This window comes from Molothrus aeneus, chromosome 28, assembly GCF_037042795.1.
Source record: "Molothrus aeneus isolate 106 chromosome 28, BPBGC_Maene_1.0, whole genome shotgun sequence".
Taxonomy (NCBI): domain Eukaryota; kingdom Metazoa; phylum Chordata; class Aves; order Passeriformes; family Icteridae; genus Molothrus; species Molothrus aeneus.
This window is the reverse complement of record NC_089673.1, coordinates 4,160,114-4,182,545: the sequence shown is the minus strand read 5'-3', so window position 1 is coordinate 4,182,545 and position 22,432 is coordinate 4,160,114. Positions and strand designations below refer to the sequence as shown.

The 22,432-nt window shown below is 43.9% G+C and overlaps 1 protein-coding gene across 1 annotated transcript in view; it reads right to left on the bottom strand.

The window, feature by feature from the left end:
- Positions 1–22,432, bottom strand: part of TANC2 (tetratricopeptide repeat, ankyrin repeat and coiled-coil containing 2) — a 146,439-nt gene that overhangs the window by 53,290 nt on the left and 70,717 nt on the right. Inside the window, exons 7-10 of the mRNA XM_066567080.1 lie at positions 16,105–16,253; positions 10,233–10,419; positions 2,757–3,020; positions 75–200 (exon numbers count right to left, since the gene is read on the bottom strand). Coding sequence (XP_066423177.1) covers positions 75–200; positions 2,757–3,020; positions 10,233–10,419; positions 16,105–16,253 — 726 coding nt within the window. The remainder of the gene's footprint in view (positions 1–74; positions 201–2,756; positions 3,021–10,232; positions 10,420–16,104; positions 16,254–22,432) is intronic.

Genomic DNA, 22,432 nt, shown 5'->3' with positions numbered 1-22,432 from the left:
AGGGACATGGATGAAGTTTCCCCACACAGACACCCCCAGGATGGGAAGCCCCGAGGGCCTCGTTGTGCTCCTACCTCGCAGGTCCTGCTGCGCGCGGGCGCTGGCCACGCTCTGCCGCGGCATCCGCAGCGACGTGCGCAGGGGAGTGTGCCTCTGCTCGTCCAGGTAAGCCAGATCCTCCAGGTGGGCTGAGCTGGTGGCTGCCACGAGAAAGCAAAGAAGGACATCACGCCTGGCTCTTGGATCTCATGCTCTGGTTACTGTATTTTTTTTTCAGTTTTTAATAGAAATACATGGAGATGTAAGTACCGTGAGACAACAGAGCTGATGTGAGCCAAGTGTCATTTCCCCTAGGAAGAATTAAAGTGTTTTGGTGACTTTTTCTCATGCTTCATTGGTATTTGCTCTGGTCTGGTCTCCTGTTGGTGGTCCCAAATAGAAGAAGACAGCTTCCACTATTCCAGGGTGCTCCAAGCCCTCTGCAACCCAGCCTTGGGCACTGCCAGGGATGCAGGGGCAGCCACAGCTGCTCTGGGCACCCTGTGCCAGGGCCTCACTGCCCTCATAGGGAAGAATGTGTTGTAAAAACTGCTCCCAGGTGTAAACTGCTCAGTGACACAATACATTCAGCGAGTGGACTTTGTAGGCTGCTATAAAAATGGGTATTTTTGTGCTGTTTTGGGAGATTTTTGGGGAGAATCTTAAAAAAAAAAGAAAAAAAAAAAGGAGGGAAAAAAAAAGCCAGCAGGTGTAAGTGCTGCTATGCTTTGCTTCCCAAGAACAGAATGCATACAAACTCAAATACATTTGAAAAAAATTAAAAACAGAAGAAGAACCTGTTTTAGCAAAGCTGTGAATTCATGATTACCTTAAAATGTGGAACACCATGGAATACCACAACGAAAGGCAGCTTTTTGCCCCATTCCCAGCTACACTGTCTCCACACTGATGACCTTGAGGCTCAAAATTTCAAAATTAATGTATCTATTTTCTGATGGGTTAATTTTCAGTTGGATTAGTCAACTAATCTGGTTTATCAAGTGGTTACCCAACGTGTCCCAACTGGAGCAAGGACATTGGCAGCTCAGCATTAACTCTTTGAGCAATGTCACATTTGCAGACAGACTTAAATCAACTCTGAAACTACACTTGGTTTCCCTTTCTCATCACTCAGGCACAAAGATAATGAGGTTAAACTCTTTGGTGAAAACCACCCATATAAATCCACTACCTAAACCCCATAATTTTCTGGTGCCATAAGCATATAGGAGCTAATATGTGATCATTTGATGATAAAATGTTAAGCCAAATCTTGAATTCTCATCCTTACTTCCATGATTTAACCTTAACATGAACTGTGTCAGCTGACATAGCACTTCAAAGCAGCAAAATCCCTACCAAAATATAAACATCTAGAAGGAAAAGTTGTTCCTGAACTTTACTGGAGAGTTTCCTCTTGAAAGAGTATTTGCCTCTAAGTGCACCAAACAAGTCAACAACTTCCAAAGACAATTAAATGAACACACATTTATGGTGCTCAGCCTACTCTGTTTGCTTTGGAAGATGTTTACACAGTGTCATTTATAAGGAATTCATCTAAAGCAAGCAGGCTATGGTAGAAGAGTTTTCAAGTTTTTTCGATCTCCTCTCCTCAGTCTGAAATCTCAGGTTTTCAGTCTATGCTGCACCTCCATGCTCTGGGTTTGTACTTCACCATCTCTAAATCTAATTTCTGCATTGCTTTTAGGTCTGTGACCAGCCAAAGCAGGATTAAAAAGGAAAGCTAATCCAGTTATGTAATGCAGCCTGGTTCACCAAGGGATGCTGATTTAACAGACAATACCCCAGGCTCTTTGGGCTATCTCTCAGAATTGTCTCTGGGTTTTCTGGAGCAGAGTCTGCCAGGACTCAGAATTCAAAGTGTGGATTTCTCCACATGTCTACACAGACACATAGACAACATGTTTTATCCCAGAGAAATTACCCAGCAAGAAAAAAATATGGGGCAATAAAGGAACAGGGAGTAATTCCAGACAAGCAGCTTTGCAGCAAAGCTTTAATATTTCTAATCCCATCTCTTTTTTCTGCCCTGCTGTTACCAGCTTCAGGGGAACGCTCAGCAGGCTGGTAAAAGACATCAATAAGGTATGGCACAACATCATTTAGAAATGTTTCAAAGAACAAACATGAATTTAAATGAAATTAATGTTGATTTTATGGCAAAAAATATCAGTGACTAGCAAACATCAAGTGCTGTGAGGTGTGAGATGTTTGGGGCACAGTCCACCAGGAGCAGATCTTCTGTGGACAGCAAGTACCATCATTCTCTTAACTCCAGAGCTTTTAAGCTCTTCAGAGAACATGAGAAAGGTTATTTTACTTGCAATGAATCCTTTGAAATAGCAGAAATGGCTATGATGTCGTGGCACCTTAAACCCAAGACATTTGCATTGTAATGACAGTAAAGAATCTGGCTTTTGCTTTTTAAACATATTCTCCGGTAATCTTGTACAATTTTGTAAGAAAGTAATCAAAAACTGCTGAAATAACCATTAAACACCATCAGAAACAGTGTTCCATGGAGGAATTTTTCATTTAGAGCCAGTAAGTCAAACAAAAAAGCCAATTTTTGTCATTCTTAAGTACGATGACTCCAGGAAGGAGATTTCTTTTTAAATAAGGAAACGCAAGAAGGGCTGTGGCATCTGTGTGCTGTGTCTGGCTCTGACCTAAAGGCACAAACATGAATTTCTTACCTGCTACTGAATTTGGGCGTGGCATAAGGTACAGAGGAATTGACTGCACTGATTGGGACAGGACTGTCTCCAGGTTCCTCTCGGGGATTTTGTTGAGGCTGTAGGTGGAGGCTGACATGTTCTCGTCCACGCGGTACAGGCAGGAGTCCATGCTGGATTTCTGGGACTGCCACTGCTTCAGGTTTCCCCCAGATCCGAGTTCCTTACTGCTTTCCCCTCCATATTTCGTACGTTCCACGTTCTCAGAGTAACTTGTCAGTGTAGCTTGAAGGAAGGAATGATAAACAAAATGAGTAACAGAGAAAGAATGGTTTGAACACACGCTGCTCAATGCTGAGCTGAGCCATGCAAGAGCCAAAAATTATCTTCATCAAATTTTCCATATCCACATAAATCAGAGATTATGGATTTTAGTTTAATGATACTGTTTCTGCTTACGACTTCTAAAAGAACATTTAAGCTCTAATGTTTTGGCTCATACCATTAAAAGCCATTTATAATTACAAAGAGTATTAAAAATTCTGTGCTGCACTGTATTCAAATACACCATTCCAGAAAGAACAGAAATTATTCAGGAGGAAACATTACCATGGCTCCTCATGTCTTTTAATTGGCATCATAGTTTCTACCTTTCCTTTTCCAGGGAATATTTACAGAAGTTTGCAAGGTCTGGCAAGGTCTGACACTGAGAAGCCTCCACAGACCTGCCTGAACAACCACCTCCAATGGATTTGTTTGGCTCAGTATCTTTGAATCCCATCAAATGTCCCAAAATTTAGTTGCTTGCAACGTATTTTGAAATTTAAAGCCAACACATGAAACTGCTAAGAACTGGTATTTGTTTGTTGGCATCTATACATAGGTTTGCTGTCAGGTAAACATATTTATGATTTAGGATAAGCAAATCAGATAAAAACAGAAAACAGCCATTCACACATTTCTCTTGCTCCCTCAAACTGTCTGAGAAATATCTTTGAAATGATTCTCTATAAAAAAACTCCATTTCAAAGACTGGGTTTGCAGGGCAAGGCATGCCATGTTTTCTATTCACAGAAAAAAATCCCCATTGATCCATTAGGATCCATTAGAATCCGTTAATTTTAAAACTCTGTCTCAGTATGTGTCTAATTAGTCTTTGTAGAAACAAATCAGCAGCTGACATCAGTCATCTTCCAACACATCAAACTGAGGAAAAACAAAATAACCATGTGTCAAAATAAGTTTTCTTTAAGTGAAACAACAACAACGAAAAAAGAGCTATTAAGTCCTGCTGCCCCCTTTTCTAATCAACAATTTGTGTTCATTCTAAACATAATTTTCTCTAGTTTACACTAAAGCTGTTTTATGTGCAAACTCATCATTGAAGCAGATATTTAGGACTGTTCCCTGTGGATTAATTTACCTGCAGAACAGCCCTGGATGATCTAAGTGCTGCTACACATGCTGAAGTGATGGCTGTATGGATTTAATCTCTTCTAGGAGCTATTTCTAAGCAAAATAATTTTAACTTCAGTTAAAAAGCAAAAGCATCAGGTTAGCTGTGAGTCAGCAACATGAACTGACATGCTGAGCACATCTCCCATAGTGTGACCCCCAGAGCTGCTCAGACACTACACAGTGACAACTGGAGAAAGAATATTTCAGAAAGATAATTTCAGAAAATTTCCATTACCTGCAACTACTAAGATGTGGAGTGATATTCAGGGGAGAAACGTTGTGAACGCCAGATTGGCACATAAATACAATGAAAATACAAAGATTTGGGCAGCCCTGATATGGTCAGGGAGTTGGATCAGGTGGTCATTGTAGGTCCCTTCACACTGAAATATTCTATTCTATTCTATTCTATTCTATTCTATTCTATTCTATTCTATTCTATTCTATTCTATTCTATTCTATCCCATCCCTTTCTATTCTATCCCATCCCTTTCTATTCTATCCCATTCCCATTCCCTTCTTTTCCATTCTATTCTATTCTGACAGGATGAGAGGAAACAGCCTCAAGTTGCACCAAGGAAGGTGGAGGTTGGACATTAGGGAAAATTTCTTCATCGAAAGGATGGTGAAGTCCTGGAACAGGCTGTCCAGGCCAGTGATGGAAAAACCATCCCTGGAAACATTCAAAAAACATGTGGATGTGGTACCTGGGGACAGTGCAAGGGGGCTGGAATTAGCTGGTCCTTAAAGGTCCCTTCCAACACAAACCACTCTGTAATTCTATGATTTTTAAACAAAAGGACACTTCATTATTCAAAAGCTCAAAAAAAAAAAATGCAACCTTTGAACTGACAGCATGCTCTAAACTGGGAAGAGATAAACTGATGAACTCAAATTATCAAAGAGCAGGAATTTTTGCCTTAAGCCATCTGCAGAGAGGCAGATCCTTCAACCCCAGTCTCCAAGGGACAGGTGGGACATGCTGAGGGTGCCACAGCAGGAACCCACCAGGGCACCAGAGGCTAAGGAAGAACACTTGAGGCTCTTCAGTTGCTAAATCCAGACAAAAAAGCACAACCCTGGTGAAAAAAAATCAGAACTTTGCCATGCCTGGGCCCTGCTCCATCGGATCATGCCGACCACAGTGCGTGCTGGCGAGCTGGGAGCAAACAAGGCACTGCAAGGATGGAGAAGGATGGGACAGTGTGTGAGTCACACACAGAACAAGAGAAACCTGACATGCACAAACAGCTGAGGTTCTCTATAGCACCCAAGTAATACCACAGGGACATAAATATAGACGTGTGTGCATATAGATCTGTGTATTTATAGGCACATAGCCGTGTCTCCAGTCTCCACTGGTGCAGTCTCACGCTATTTAATGTGAGCACAGACAGAATTTGAGGCATCTAGATCATCTGACTGCTGGAAAACACATAATGAGTGATATCCCATGGAAAGCCCCTTGGATGAGTGTGCAGGCAGTGTGGTGCCTGTCTGCAATCCTGTCTGCAGCTTTCTCCTGGGATTTGTTGAATCTCTGTCCCCATGATCCCAACCCACCCACAGCACCAGCACCACCTGCACCAGCTTCAAGCAGCTTTGCAGGCACATGGACTGTGGTGCCAGGAGGGAACTGCACTCCAGAAGTTCCGGAGTCACTTCACAGTCCCACCCTGCTTTGAGCACTCAAGATTTACTCCTGTGTTTCCTCTGTCAAACTTTCCTTTTCCAACGTGGCTTGTTTCCCTTGGAAACAAAAGTTCTGATTCGAACGTTTTTGCAAATAACATGGGTGAAATATTTTAATTTCTTTGGGGCAATAACAGAGCTGTACTGAAGCAGCAGCAGCCCCCTCAAGACAGCACCTCAGCCCTACAAACAGCACTACACGTCTCAAGACAGTTTTGTACATTTACAGGCCACAAATATTATTTCTCATTTAGTTGCAAGCTGGCCTATGCCCTGGGAGGTTTTCAACTGAATGTGTCTCTAGTCAAACACACAAGGGAATTTTTACCATCCCATCCAATTCTCCTCGAGGCAAAGACCATGCCTGGAAAATATCAACCTTTACATTCACCTTCCAGCTGGAACTGTGGGAGAAGCAGTTTTTGTAGGTTCCACGTGACAATGACCAACAGCTGTATCATTAATTATATGTAAAGATTTATGGTGCCTCAAGTAAGAAACAGGGATTTTGTTGATTTAAAGAAGTAACTGCAGCAAAGCAATGAGCTTTCATATGCTGCACTGCAACGAGCTCCAAACCCAGCCTGAATTAACCTCATTTCACTTCAGCACCTCTTGCCTCATTCCATTAGAGATGTCCCAGCTAACACGTACAAGCTGGCAAGGAGTGAAATAAATTTTTTACCCTAATCTACATAAGCCTCCATAAACTCAGCCACAGAAGGATACACCTAAATATAGCCACATCACCCCAGACCACTCCAGCTGCCAAAGAGAAAAACCTGACAGGCAGAAAGTGGAAGTCCAAACCATTGCCAAGGGCAGGCAGCAGCCTCGTGCAGTCACACACTGTCTGTGCCCCAACAACCTTGGTGCACCTTTAGAACATTATTCTCTGCTGGACACCACCAGGCAGTGAGTTTATGGCATTTCCACACAAAAAAACCCAATCCCAAAACCCCCAAGGTGTGTCCTGCTCAAGGCTTGAGGCCAAAATCCACTCCACTTGCTGGATGTTTAACTTCTCTATCAACAGTAGTCTCAAATAGGAGAAAAAGAAAATTAAGATCACTGGCTTAATTCACAATAACAATCCCACAAACAGACAGACATTAAACAGGTAAATCTATTTCTGTGTCAGGCCTGGGGGTGTTATAAATCATGGTGAGCACGCAAAAGTTCTTAAAACGAAATGAAAAATACCTCGACAGTAGCATCACCTGACCCTAAATCCATCCTGTGCTGGATCTGAATTCCCTGCTGCACCAGCTGACAAGCAGGATGAGGAATGGGAAGAAGAGTGGGATGACAAATGGGATGATTGCCTTGCAGGGCTCTATCCTGGCTGCTACTCAGGCCAGAAATGCAAGGTCTGGGTAAAACAGAACGAGACCCTCCCACCTCCTGGGCCCAGCTCCCAGCAAACACTGAGACAGAACAGCTCAGCAAAGCTTCTGTTTAGAAGCTGCAGTTTGTTACTTGCAGAAACAAGGTAATTGATGTTGTAAAGCACACTCCACTATTGTAAACATGAAAGAAATCTGTTAAAAAGGTCCCAACTCTACAGAGGTAGCAGCCTTAATGATCATTCCCCAACTCTCTTTGGGGAATGAGCCCAACTAGAAGCCATTGAGATTCAAAAAAAGATCTGTAATTCTCAGAAATGTTATTCATTATTAACAGAGCATTTCATAATACTGATGATAATGTCAGAATTCAAATGCTTTAACTGTAAGATCACAAAAATATTTAACCTGAGTTAAATTTATCTTGATGTGCCTTTTGAGCTTTGTTCCCTTCTCAAAGCAGATGAAGTTGGAAACAAATCCATCTCGTTTTGTTGTCAGTAGCATCTATTCTGCTTAGCAGCATCTATTTTGCTTAGCAGGCACTTAGACAAATTTATTAACAAATCTATTTTTAACCCAGAAACACATACATCTGTAGAAGGCAGCATCTTGATGAAAGCTTAGGAATAAAAGGAAAAAAATAGCAAAAAAAGAGTAACTGGAAGAAGCCACAGGCCAGGGATTCCAAGGAGGGAATGGGGCTCCTTTTTATGTTATTTTCCATCAAATAAATCCACAAAATCTGAGTGAAGACATCTCATCCATACAGGACCAGACCTGTGCACTTCACCGCAGCAGCGGGGCCAGAAGATTTCCACTGCTCACTGCTCTCCCTTTGAAGCTGCTTTCCCCTCATACCTGTGTCACTGCACAGGATGATCCCCTGACACTTCAGCAGGGAACAGAGTGCAGATCATCACAGGGAGAAAGTGCGGCCCCATTTCAACTTGAACACACTTCTACAGGGAGATGCCACACGAAAACAGCCATTCCTTAGGAGATTGCTGCTAATGATATAAAGTGCTGCTTGAACATCACTTGGATGAGCTTTGCATACTGGCAAGAAAAGTCTGCTGTTTATTTCAAAGGATTGCTAAGACTGGTGGAGATTTTCCTGTATTCTGCTGCATTCCAGCTGCAAAGTTTCCAAGCTCACACTGGAGGGGCTGTGAGGTGCAAAGTTCCCTCAGAGCAGCACATGATTCTTTGACCAGTTTTCTTTTCAGTAGCAGATTTTTGAACATTAACAGTTGGCTGCTTTTACATAGTGAGAGCCAAAAAATCCTGGAAGCTATTCAGAGGTTACAGTCAGGTCAGGATTTTCACCAGCCATTCTGTTTTATATGGAAAGAATTCCATGGCATCCAGGAGAAAGGGCTGACTTGCTCCTACCTCTGCTCTTGTCTTACCTTCTCCCCCATTCCCCATTGCAAATAAAGAATATCTGAATTTGAAGATCTGGACCTTGTAATTTTTTTTAAATCCTTCCAACCTTTTCTCAGCTCTTAGAACCGAGTGGCATCTTGGGCAGAGGCAGGACCCAGCAGGGATCAAACACCCACTTATACTCAGTGTGACCCTCCAGCCCAGCCCAGCTTTGGGGCTGGATGTGGGAGAAGGTGCAGCTCTGATGGTGGGATATGGTGAGCAGGGAAGTGAGGGGGTGGGATCCTGCAGTGACTTTGCCAGGATTCATTAACCTACTTTGGCACACAGCTCAGAATAGCTCACCCATTTGCATTTTAAGATCACGCAGGCAGAAGTGCTGCAAGGGTTGCTGTGGCATCCAGGAGCTGAACTAAGCCCAGATTCCCTGATCAGCCAAGCAAAATGTTAACCACTAGTGCAACTAACCTCCCTAAATTATCAACCTGCCTTTCTTTTTCTTTTTTTTAACACTATATAAATTGTTAGCAAAATAAAATCTTCCTAAGCTGGGGAAACACTCAATCTAGAACATGTGGCAAAGACACCCAAGTGACAATCATCCTGTTTGATATCATAAAAACATTAATGTTTCCCCATTGTGCCTGTACAGTTACTGAACAAAATTAATCTGTGTATATTTTCTCCAGATTCTTTACACCTGCAACCCACAGATCACTCAAATGGAAAACCTGCTACAGCACCTACAGAAATTCACTGGAATTTGTGATAATTAAGTTCAGCTCCTGCCCAAGGCTTCCTCTTGCACCATTTAAACAATTTCCAAAAGTAAATTAATTGATGTGAAGTTATCAACCTCAAACATCCCAATTTTCACCAACTGCTATGTAGTTCTGCCTATGAAGAATGGAAGATGGATGGGTACAGATCACCTTGGTCACTGCAGTATAAACCTGAATAATGCAAAACCATTCCTCTAATTAGCAAACACAGATAAATAATATTATCTAAATAGAGCACTGCATCCAGCTCTGGGGTTCCCAAGAGACATGAAACAGGGTGAGTCCAGAGCATCACTGAGCATCACAGAGCATCACAGAGCTGATGACATGCCTGGAATCCCTCTGCTCTGCAGCCAGGCTGGGAGAGCAGGAGTTTTTCAGACTGGAGAACAGAAGGCTCCAGAGAGACCTTAGAGCCCCTTCTGTGTCTAAAGGGGTTCCAGGAGAGCTGGAGAGGGAGTTTGGACAAAAGCCTGGAGCAACAGGACAAGGGGGAATGGCTTCCCAGAGGGCAGGGTTAGATGGGATATTGGGAAGGGATTGTTCCCTGTGAGGGTGGGCAGGCCCTGGCACAGGTGCCCAGAGCAGCTGGGGCTGCCCCTGCATCCCTGGCAGTGCCCCAAGGCCAGGCTGGACAGGGCTTCACCTGGGATAGTGGAAGGTGTCCCTGCCATGGCAGGGGGTGGAACTGGATGGTCTTTACGGTTCCTTCCAACCCAAACCATGCTGGGATTCTCTGACTACAAACCAAGCTAAGTTAGACCAGCCCAGCACGCTGGGGAGGAGGAGGAGGAGGAGGAGGAGGAGGAAGAGTACGGCCCAGCACTCACCGATGATGCCGCTGTCTCGGCTCTCCAGCGTGGACGTGGGGCTGGTGACAGCCCCATAGGTGCAGTCCTTGGCTGTGACAGTGGCACTGACGGGTGGCAGGGTGGAGCAGGGGCTGCTGGCCGGCGGCGAGGCCGTGCTGCTCGTCAGGGTGGAGCAGGGGCTGATGCGCTGCGTCACCGCCGAGCTCTGCAAAACGGGGGAGCAGGAACACATCACTCACCACAGGCACTGCCGGGGGGAACGGCTTCCTAGGGCTCACACTTGAGGATTTGCTTTGTCTGGTGAGGTTAAAAAGTGCTTTAGAGTTTGAAATGAAAACATCCGTTAGGCCACCCCCCACCTGTGGCAGACACTGGGCTCGTTTTCTCCTTCACGCTTCAGAGATCCCAGCCTCCATGCTCAATAGGAGCCACAGGAAACATAAATAGCAGTATTTATCAAAAGCCTGATTCCATACTCCATCAGGAGTTTTGGTTGTTTTGTTAGCACTGAACCGAAAGCTTAAAAGAAAAAAGCACAAATAAGCAAAAACCATGACAGAAAGGTAAATGTGGTGCTTCTGTTCAAGTGGAGAGCTCTGGGGAGGGAAACACACAGTGTGATCTCACCTTTACTTACAGTTACAGTCACCATATCCAGGAAATCCTACAAAGACCTCTGGGCCACTTCCATCTGCTCAGAACCCTTGCGGGGCTGCAGTTTTTATTTTGCTCTATAAATGTTTCCTCCATTCCAGGAAAACAACAGAGATCCTTTATCTAGATACCAGATGGCCCTTCCCTGCCCAGGCAGGCTTTTCCCACCAGATAAAATTTAAACAAACCCTCAATAATATGGAAAATAAAGCAGCACAAAGAAGATGCTGTTTCAAAAGTGATTTTTGGTAAGACCCTATAAGATACTGTGGGCAAGGAACCTGGAGGAGTTTATCCATCTGATCCTGTGCTGGGAGATGGATTTATTAAAAACCCAAAATCATTCTTGAGTTCAATTTGATATATGACAGAGCCCTTGTTTTAACTGCAGGCTACTGGATACAGAAGTTCCTCTGGAAAAAGCTTCTCCCTGCTGAAGACACATCCTGGAGCATCTGCAGGGGACAAAACTGCTATGCAGGGTCAAGGTGCAGGTGGCTTAATAAACAGGCAATTTCAACACTTTCCTTGCACAGGACTCACTGACAGAACAGGCACCCAGCCAGGCAAAAAGCAAGCATTAAAAAGTGGGAGTTTCAGCACGTCATCCTCCCTTGAGCTCATCTTTAGGGTTCTGCAGAGGGAGGTGACCCCACATCTCCCTGGCTCAGGGGACGGGGCAGAGCACAGCAGGTTCTCCTGCACTGCTGCTGTTGCCTGAAGCTAGGCTCAGCAGGCAGCACCTCACTCACTGCACAGTGAGCCTGGTGCCAAGGAAGGAACAGCAGAGGCTCATTCCCCATCTGGAATTTGATTAAATGAGATTTCTTTTATTCTGTGGGAGCATCCCCATGTAATTGTGTGGCTTCGTATCCCCTTCTCTGTGACATTTGAAGGAGATCACAGAAAGCATCACACCTGCAAACTGCATAACAGGCTTGACCTCTAATTTTTTTTTTCCTCCTCCCTATTCCATACTTGAAACTTAAAAAATGTCTGGGAGGGACTTTTTAAAAGGTGAACACGGTGTTTTATATTAGGACACCATAATGGCAGCTACCACGTGAAGCCACCAGGAAAAAACCTCCTTTGTCCAAGTATCCCCATGGGTTTTGTAAAAATCCTTACTCAGAGAGTGACTGCCCTGGTGTTGGAGGCAACCCAGAGCATCCCTGGCAGGGGGATGGGGCAGCCCCTTGGCCACCCCACAGCTCTGCTCTCATGCCAGAGGGAGCTGAATCGACCTCAGCCTAATTACAGAATATCCCCAACATGGATCAGTGCATCAGCAAACCAGGGACACAGTGCCAATGTCACAGCTCTTCTGGCAGGTTTGTGTATTAACACAGACATCCCGACACAGCAGAAAATGAACCGTGTGAGTATTTCTGTGTTCATTTATAATCTCCCTGTGGTATCCATCAGGGTTGGTCTCTTCTTCCAAGCAACATGCATCAGGATAAGGGGAAATTGCCTGGAGTTGGGCCAGGGGAGGTTCAGGTTGGATATTAGGGAAAATTTCTTCACTGACAGAGTGGTCAGGCATTGGAAGGGGCTGCTCAAGGCAGGGTGGAATCACCATCCCTGGAAACGTTCAAACAACAATCAGATGTGGCACTTTGTGATATGGTTTAGTGACATGGTGGGATTCAGTCAAAGGCTGGACTTGATTATCTTGCAGGACTTTTCCAACCTTAATTCTAAAATATCCACAGTGCACATGATGGCTCCCAACACGTGGTCATCTCTGCTGAAGTACTTGGGACAAGCAAAGCAACGCTCTCCTCTCTCCATCCTATTTCAAGTGCCACTGGTAAATCCCATTTGATCAGCGTACATATGGGATCTTCAAGGATGTAAAGCTTTATTACTATTATAAATTCTTTATGGTGGAGTTTTTCTATGTCTTTGTTTTAACTGTCATTTTAAACAAATCCCCACTGAAACTTATCTCAGTACAAAATAACATCCACTAACTTTAAAACATAGAAATCATTGCACTTTAAAGTAAATTAAAATTCAGTGCAAGGATGGTACACTTATCTTCCCTCCAGATGATAAAACTATTGTTTCATGAAATGCCAGAAGTGATAAAAGTTCCTTTATTTGCTGTGTTATCAATGCAGCTCCTGAAGAACAAGCTCCTTGCAACTGGAAATTATGAAATAACACAGTATATCACTTGGCATTGATTGACATGTTTTATTTTTGTATTGATATAGAAAAATGTTCCTTTGCGTGAGTTTTAAATATAAATTTCCATTGACAGAACATTCTGTATTATTATTGCTGCTGTTTCATCTGTCACATTTTCACTGAACTTTGAAAAATTACTCTGTTCTGCCAGAACCTCAGTGTCCTTTGTGCTGCTCTGGCAGACAATACAGTTAGAAAGAATTTCCCAAAAAGTAGGAGAAAAAGGATTGAATCCTCAGCATTTGGGATCTCCCATTAAGGAAATCATGATTAAAAGCAAAGAAAACATACTATTTTACTACAATCTGGATTAGAGAATATATCCTTGGATATATTCAAAATAAGGCAACTGGGGGAGAAGGCATGGTAGAGATGTACAGATTGGGCAGTTTCAGTGCAAATACTCTCATTCCTTATCTTCCTTTCAGCTTAAGCACTGGTGAGATGGCAAATAATTATTGTCTTGCCTGAGAAGGCAAAGCATGGCTGGAATAACAAGCAGCAGCTTTTGATACAAAGAACGTTTTCTTTGCTGAGCTCGTGTAAATTAACACATTAAAACCCAACAAATTGTTCTAATTTTTAGATTCAAGTGCAAACTACTGGTCAAAGCCTCAATCAGATTTTAATCAATCAATGGCTAAGAGAAGAATTAATTTAATTAATGCAAATCCCATAAACGTCTCACTGCGTGATTTTCAACGTGAATGGAAGTAAGGCAGTGGAAGAAAATCAGTGTGGGATGGAGATCTGGAGAGGTTTTACCAAAATTTGCTGCAATTCAGAAGCAGCTTTAGCTTGGACAGGATTTGTTTGCTGAGACAGCCGGTGGGAGATGGCAGAGTGAGAAGAGAGCCCCAACAGTGTGAGATGGCTGGGGCTGAGGTGCAGAGGCTGATGGAGAAGGTTCATTCAGCCTACAGAAAGGACAGGTACACTGCATCCAAGGATAGCTGCACCCTTCCACGACCTGCAGGGCCTGGAGAGAGGACACAACCACGCTCCTCTCAGAACGGGAAAGGGAAAGGACAGGGAGCAGCAGTCACAGCTTCCATCCAGGACATTTTCTACCAGCTAGAAGAAGAATGTTTTTCACAGAGAAACTTGGTGAGCCCCAAGAGAGGCTGTCAGGAGAGCCCACTGATCTCCAGCAGTGAAGATCTTCAAACCCTGCCTGGATGAGCCCTGAGAACCACAGTCCTCCCTGAATCCAGGCCTGCCTCCGGGGGTGCATGGATGGGTTGACCTCATGAGGTCAATTCCAGCCTTGAGTATTCCAGGATTCAAGGCAAGTGCTGTCATCAGGAGACACTTACAAAGGAAGGAAAAAATTAACTTGGCAATTGAGGAACCAGCCTCTCTTAATCTCCTCCTGAACATGAATAGCATTCAAAGGCCCTGGAAAACTTTTTCATGCAAAAATTAGCACACAGCCAAAGATACCAATCTAGTTTAGAGGACAAGTCTGCTATTTCTCTTTAGATTTTTTCTTTTATTTATTCTCCAAAGACATCTTTGGCTTTAGAAAAAAGATTGGATTTTAATTTCTGTCAAAAGGTAACAACAAAAGGAACCATTTATAGTAGAAAGCTCTGCTTGGCTTTGAAGTATTCAGTTGAAATAGGCGCCTGTTAAAAGGACATTTTCTAGCCCAATGTGTCGTACAGTCCATTTTAAATCCACAACTTGCTTTAAGAAATTGAATGGGAAGTCTTAAAAGTGTAACATATGTGTTAAAGGCAAAAACTTTACAAAATCACATTTCTTGGCTCTCAATCAAACTAGCTCATGCAGGAGATCAAAAACGTCCTGTGTCAGTCAGTCAACCCAACCTGGCCCTGGGACACTGCCAGGGAACCAGGGGCAGCCCCAGCTGCTCTGGGCACCCTGTGCCAGGGCCTCACCCCCCCATACAGAGGAATTCCTTCCCAATATCCCATCTAACCCTGCCCTCCGGCAGTGGGAGCCATTCATGTCACCCAGGCCTTTGTCCAACCTCCCTCTCCAGCTCTCCCGGAGCCCCTTTAGGCACTGGAGGGGGCTCTGAGGTCTCCTTGGAGCCTTCTGTTCTCCACTCTGAGCATTCCCAGCTCTCCCAGCCTGGCTCCAGAGCAGAGAGGCTCCAGCACTTGGACCAACTCCGTGGCCTCCTCTGGACTTGCTCCAACAGGTCCACATCTGTTCTGTGCTGACGACAGGCCACTTTTCACTGACTCTCTTTTTAAGGAATTCAGGTACTCTGAATTACATTTATGTTAAATATCTGAGTGACTCATGCAGAGTCACCCAATGACAATTAAAAGAACAGAGAATTGGAAGTGGTTGATGAGTTTTGTGCTCTTCTGCTACACGCTGGATTAGCCATCTGTCAATTTAAATACAAAAAGGGGTGGGGGAGGAAAGGCCTCCTATTTTCACTCTCAGCAAAACAGCTAATTGTCCACACCTGAGGAAAAGGAGGAAGAAACTCAAGCTCAGACAGTTTCTACAAAACCTGTATCATAGCCCAAAGCTTTCCAGCCAGCCAGGGATATAACAAGCTCCATCACAATAAAGATTTTATGATTTGCCTTCTTTATCTGTTTTCAAGCATGAAATCACCTTGTTGGGCAAATATGAACAAGAAGCATGACTATCTGTAAAATCGGGCTATTACTATTTGCCTCTCCCTTCTGCAGAGACTGTAAGTCTTTATGTAACACTACTGAAGTACTTCTGAAATATCACAGAGAAGATGCCAGGCAAGTACAGATTATTTTGGTCACTATAATCTGATTAGAAACACTGCCCACTCCTACATTTGCAGAAACAGAAAAACAACAGAAGCTGTCTCACATGGCTGATCCCTGAACCACGGCCTGCTGTTCTGTGAGGATGACTCACCGTGAGATGAGGAGATACAACCTTTACCTCAGCACCATTATTTCATTGTTACGCCGAGACACCTGGTTGCCATGGAATTAGACAATAACCACCCTCTCCCAAACTCCACAGCGATCCCAACCCATGCCACTGGGGATCAGGGGGAGAGGGGCCATACCTGGTTCTCGTCCTGCACCTCCATGCTGTACTGGGGCCCTGGCTGAACCTCCGTGACTTTCTCTCCGAGGAGGAAGCCCAGGCGAGTCATGAGTGTGTTCGCTGCCTCATCTACGGATGGAGGGGGTCCCAGCTCTTGCTCAGTATCACCTGAACACAAGAAAACCAGATTCAGACAGGAATTGTTTACTTTTGGCTGCTGCTCAGTGGTTTTACCGACACAACACCTGTACCTGCTGTGTACCCTCAGTATCCGGGTTTTCAGTTTATTCAAGTCTGTTTTACCATTCCGTGCTGGTCATTAATTTTAGGTCATGTACCATAGATATAAGTTTTCTCCAATGTTAACTGTTGCCTCTCCTCTCACTGCTCATTATTTTCTCAGCATCTCCCATGAAAGCACACCTAGGTATCTTGTCCCTGTACCAGAAGCACCAGAGCAACCAGGGAACAGGAATTTCCAGACCAGCACTGGAGAAGAGTGCTTGCTCTCTTTTCTCTGTTTCTCACAGAGAAGTTGCTCACAGAGAAGACAAGGCTACAAGAGCCATTTGGAAGGTGCTCCACAAGCTGCAGAGCAACCAACCTGTAGTACTGAGTAGTTAACAGGAAAGACCAGGACAGAAAATACATTTGTGAAAGTGCAACTTCCACTGTTGTCTTCTGTCCCCAGCACACTCACAGTCATATGGAAATCAAGTCTCTCCAAGTACAACTCACTTTCTGCACTCCCCCTATGGGCCATGCCACAAATTCCCCATCAAGTCTGCAAAAGAGGCCAAAACCAACATTCCTAATGATTTTTTCTGTTGTTTTTTGGTTTTTTTCCCCACCACCTGTAGGGAAAGCAGCACAGACGAGCTTCTAGCTAGCAATGCACACTGGGAAAAGGCCTGGCATGTATAGTCCTTTTTAATTCTGTAACCTTTTTAATTTTATAACAAAAAAGGAGGAACAAAAACCTGTGGAGGTTTTTGGCTTGTAGTATCGCACATGTAATTCGGGTTCTGAAAGTCAAGTTCCTTCCTGCTCACACCAATAGCAGGGTTAAAGCCTGAAGGTCAAGTTCTTACTACTTTACACTGAAGTAATACTGTGCTTAGTGCAGTTATAGGGGACTAATTAGGATTTGCAATTAGTCTACAGTTAATTATTCATCTGATAATGTACAATCTGGAAAAGAGCCCATCTCCGTTTCCTAGCTCTGTCCTGGTTTGGGCTCCTCCAGCACTCAGCCTGCAGCAACAGTAAAAGGATGCTACTTTAAATAAAATATTGCTTTTTGATAACTGTAACTGAAACCCACAAATCATGGAACCTGGGATATGTACAAAACCTCAGGAAATTTAAGCCAGTCGCTTCCAGAAATTCGCATTTAATCTCAGAGTACACCTCACAGAAGTTTACAGCAATTTTTGGATGTCTCATCTGCACTACTGCAAATTAAAAACCACGACTGCATTCCAAGCACCACCAGCTCTGGGAGCTGAGCATCTGGAGCTGTCCTTCCACCGTGGCTTCCCCGTTATGAAAATGGATGATACAGTAAGTCCACGTAAGCCGTGTGAGCTATTGAATCCCCATTGTACTGCTTGAACCGACGCTGACGTGAATCCGAGAGATTTAAGAGAGACAAATTTAAACGGATGGCCCAATTTGAGGAACTGCTGACCACCCACAGTCAATCTGTGGGCATTTACTGGCTCTAGGAGCCCAAGCCAGAACAGAGACATTTATGTAAAATGAAAAACTAGAGAGACTTTTATTTCCAAGGTTATTTCTTTCTATAAAAGGTATACTACATTTTTAAAGGCACATTTTTTGGTGAAAGCCATTCCCTGCATATGGCTCCACAGCTTATTGTGCATTACCATTCTGTCTTCACAACCATAATATTAAAAATATTCTAATTATGCTGACTTACACATCTGGAGCAGAAAGGAACAGCTGGATCTACCTCTGTACTGCCCACCTGGGAGGATTCAGGAGTGCCCAGGTGAGGCAGCTGCAGGGCACTGGGCACATCCAGTTTCCTTTGGCTTAGTGCTGGGAACAACTCCCAACCAAACTTCACTCATTGGAGGTTGAGTTTAACTTTGTCCTTAACCCTCCACTTCTTTTAAACTACTCTTGAAACATCTCCAAGGGGCATGAACCTGGATGTCACCAGTAAAATACAGAAAACTGCAATCTTGCCTCAAGTCATTGTACGGGTACGCTGAAGATATAGAGGATAATAATTGTGTGCTTTGATAACAGCAGGGCATCCACAACACCTTCAAGATCCCTTCAACCCAAACCAGTTTGTGATTGTAACTCACAGAATCATGGAAAGGTTTGGCATGGGAAGGACCTTCAAGCCCATCCATTCCCATCTCCTGCCATGGCAGGGACACCTTGCACTGTCCCAGGGTGCTCCAAGCCCCGTCCAAGCTTGGACACTCACAGAGATGGGGCAGCCAAAGCTGCTCTGGCACTCTGTGCCAGGACCTCACCAGGCTCACAGGGAATAATTTCTTCCTCATGTCTGATCTAACTCTGACCTCCTTCAGCTTAAGGTTCTTCTGCCTTGTCTTGTCACTCCATGCTCATTCCCTGCTGGTCATGGTACAAGGTGTCACCAGCTGAACCACAGCAGTGGAGCTGTGAGACCTCCAGGTTTCATATAAAACTATCAATTATTTTATTACAACCTGGCTTTCAAAGTACAGATAACTTTGAATTTAAGCAAAGCGCCATTGTACTGGATTATCCCCTCCTAAAGTCTTAAAAAATAAGTGGAATCGTTTAACTGAATGTCAAAGAACAGACAGAGCAGCTCTGAAGTGCCTGTGAATGGGTATTATGGACAAAAGCTGTTATGTTGCCTTTCAGGGCTGACAGTAAGACCTAATACTCTCTTCCTAGGTTCAGAGAAAGGGCATAACTGGTTTTGTCTCCCTTGTCCTGTGTGGTATCCAGTTGGTGCTGCAACCACATTGCACTCTAACTTCAACTCTCAAATGAGAGTTTGTGTCTTGGATCAATTCTGCCCCTAATGAGAGGTCTGCTGCAACAAGTGGAGGTACCTAAGGCTCACACAGATACCTTTTTCTCTTTATTCTGAACAATTTTAGCAGATCCCAGCAGTGAACACCCCCATACTTTCCATCTACTTCTGCCTCTTTTTTAGTTAATGACTTTTTCTTTGACTGAACTGCAAAAATGCAAATTAGAAATACAACCTGAGCTTGTCAAGCAATTTAATACCTCTGATCCTCCCTTCAAAAAATTCAACCCACTTTAAATACGTCAGCAGATCTCTGCAATTCACCCTGGAATTTACCTGATTTAGGCCATTTAAGAGCAATTTTACAGAGCCTGGCAGCTCTCTCAGATGTCTTATCTAGAAATACCCTCTGGATTTCTGAAGGGGTCAACTCTTAACACCTCTGTAGGCATCACATGCAGCAGGATTGAGTTCATAAGTGCTCATAAATGTTCAGAGTATTCCTTGAAAACCAAATATATCATTTTATGGCAGAGTTATTAGGTTTGCTCTTCTCAAGAAACCATAACATTCAAAATGTCCAATGTTCTTTTGTACATTGTCATTTTCAAAAAGTGTTTCTGTTACCTCCTTTCAATTCCTATATGAAAGCTGCCACATATTTCAGCTGCAATTGCTTAACAAGCAAATGAAATTTCTTCATGATTTATTTGGTAATTCTGCGACTGGTTTGATAGCCACCCTCATCTAATCCTAGATAAATGGTGGAGGGTAGTGCTGCTGGGAGACATTAACAATGCATCTGTAGTCCATAGAATATTTTTAGTTTAATTGTCATACTTTTACTTTCAAACCAGCTGAAATCTATTTCAGTGAGTGGCTAACAAGAACTGGGTAACAGTTCCCTTAGAGGCACCCATCTCCAAATCTGCCTGAGTATGAGACTGATTTACCTTTAGGAAATCAAAAATCCTTGAATTAGCAATGAAAAAAAAAAGCTATATGCAAAAGCAAGCACTTATGGAAGGGCAAAAATCATTGATACCACTTAGAACCCTGATATTCAATTACATAACTGCAGAGTTTTATCTAACAAATTCCCTACCTCCATGTGACCTGAATCTGTCCCATTATTATGTACATCTGCTTTAAATTATTCTGGATACACTTGAGCTGTATTTGGAAAATATCCTTGACCATTTCTGCATATCCCCCTAATCTCAGAATTAATGGAAGATTTTTTCATTAGTCTTGTTTACATCGAGAAGAGATTTAAAAAAAATTTAACTACTAAGGGATGAAGGCGACCCTATATGCATCTCTAAAAATGTCAGTTTTTGAGGGAGCTGGAAAGGGGCTCAGCCTGGAGAAAAGGAGGCCCAGGGGGGCCCTTGTGGACCAAAGGAAAAAGAATGGGGGAAATGAGAGGACACTCATTACTGACCATATACATGTATATGTATATATGTGGCCTTTTGTGTGTATATATATATATATATATACACATACATACATATAAAAGGCCAGTTATCATAAATACAAGCCTAGGCATCTGGAATATCTCCTGGAAACAGGATTACACTTTGATCCCCAAAAATGTTCCTGAGCTCTTTAACAAATCAAGGACACCAGGACAGAAGAAGTAAGTTCTCCACTGATAGAAAGCAGAGATGAAATTGTTTCTTTCTTTACAGTTTTTGGCACTTTAGCTCAAAAAATGAATATGGGGCTGTGCTCCAGCTCTGGACATCCAACACTAGATGTCAAAGGGCATCCATCAAAGGCATTGGCCAGTAAATAAAGTTGTTTGTATTTATTTTTAGGTCTTAAACTGACCTTTTATTCCAGACAAGTTTGAGAGCAGTGTAGTACATTCTTATTGATGCAGAAGGTTTTTTTAATACCAAAAGAGAAAAAACACTCCTTCAAATACTATGTGTTTGCCAAAGCCTATTTTTGTTTTGCAATATTAGGCATGTGTCTTGGTTTGAAAGACAGGTGTTTGCCAAGGAAGGAATGGAGAATGCGACCCCTTCCCTCCGAATTATTGTAATCCAAAATTACAGGGCTTTCAGGACAAGTACGGGAAAAGAAACCCCAGTTCTTTACCAGGATGTAAATGCGTATACAAGGCAAACAAACGGCTCTGGCACTGTTAGAAACAGGACCAGATTCCCGGTACTAAAAGTGATTTCAGCATTTATGATAATAAAAAGAAAGGCCTAAAGCAAGGGCACCCACGGGCCGAGCAGGACCGTTCCCGTCGAGGATGGCGCTGGGTCTTCCTCAGCAGTGATGTCCCCAATGTCCCAGGTGGAGCAGCACAGTTTCCAAGGGTCAGATGCCCCTTTTTATCCTGTTTTTTGTCCCTTTGGATCGGTTTCTTTTCCATTCCTTCATGCAAATCCAGTTTTAGGCGCTTTATTGGCCCCTACAGTTTAGTCCAGGCTGGCTCGTTTCGCTTGGCGTGTAATACCGTACACCGAGTGCCATATTTCTTATAACTACCCTTTTCACCCCTTTTACCACGCCCAAACTAACAGTGCAAGCTCAACACTTATCAACTATTTTTCAACAGTTTCTAGTCTAACCTATTTTCAACAGTTCCAATCTATTTTTACCCGGCACGAACACCCGTCTGGATCCTCCCCTCGGTGCAGTTCCTGGCACGGCCGGCAGGGGCGCTGCTGGCTCCCGGGCGGGCGGGCGCGATGATCGCCCGCGGCTGCAGGGGGCGCAGTGCCGCGGGCTCGGCCGCCTTTCCCCTCACGGCAATGGCGGGCACGCAGAGGCAGGCACACCCCCAGGGGTGGCAAACAAAATAAAAACAGACAGCTCCGCAGCCTTAGCAGGAGCCACTGGCGTCAGATGGACATGGGGTGCTGGGTTTGAGTGTAGTGAAAAAGGCTGAGGCAGCGGCAGCCGGGCTCCTCTGTAGCATCCGCCTCAGCCGAGGAGATGCGCCCTTCGGGAAGGGGTCCCGGGTTTTCCTCCGAGGCATCCCAAGAGATGGTGAAGGTCCTTTCCAGTCACATCGGGTGGAATAAGGTCCCAGTTCAGCAGCTGCTCTTACAAGCAAAGGCTCACCCACGGTAGGAGAAGCAGTGGGAGGACAAAAGCAGTGAATCCTCTCAGCAGTGAGCACAGGCCGGCTCGGCTGTCCCTCTGTCCCCGTGTTCACAGGGGTTCTTGGATGAGGGAAGAGACGAGGATCTGACTCCATGTTTCAGAAGGCTTGATTTATTATTTTATGATATATATTACATTAAAACTATACTAAAAGAATAGAAGAAAAGGTTTCATCAGAAGGCTAGCTAAGAGTAGAAAGGAATGATAACAA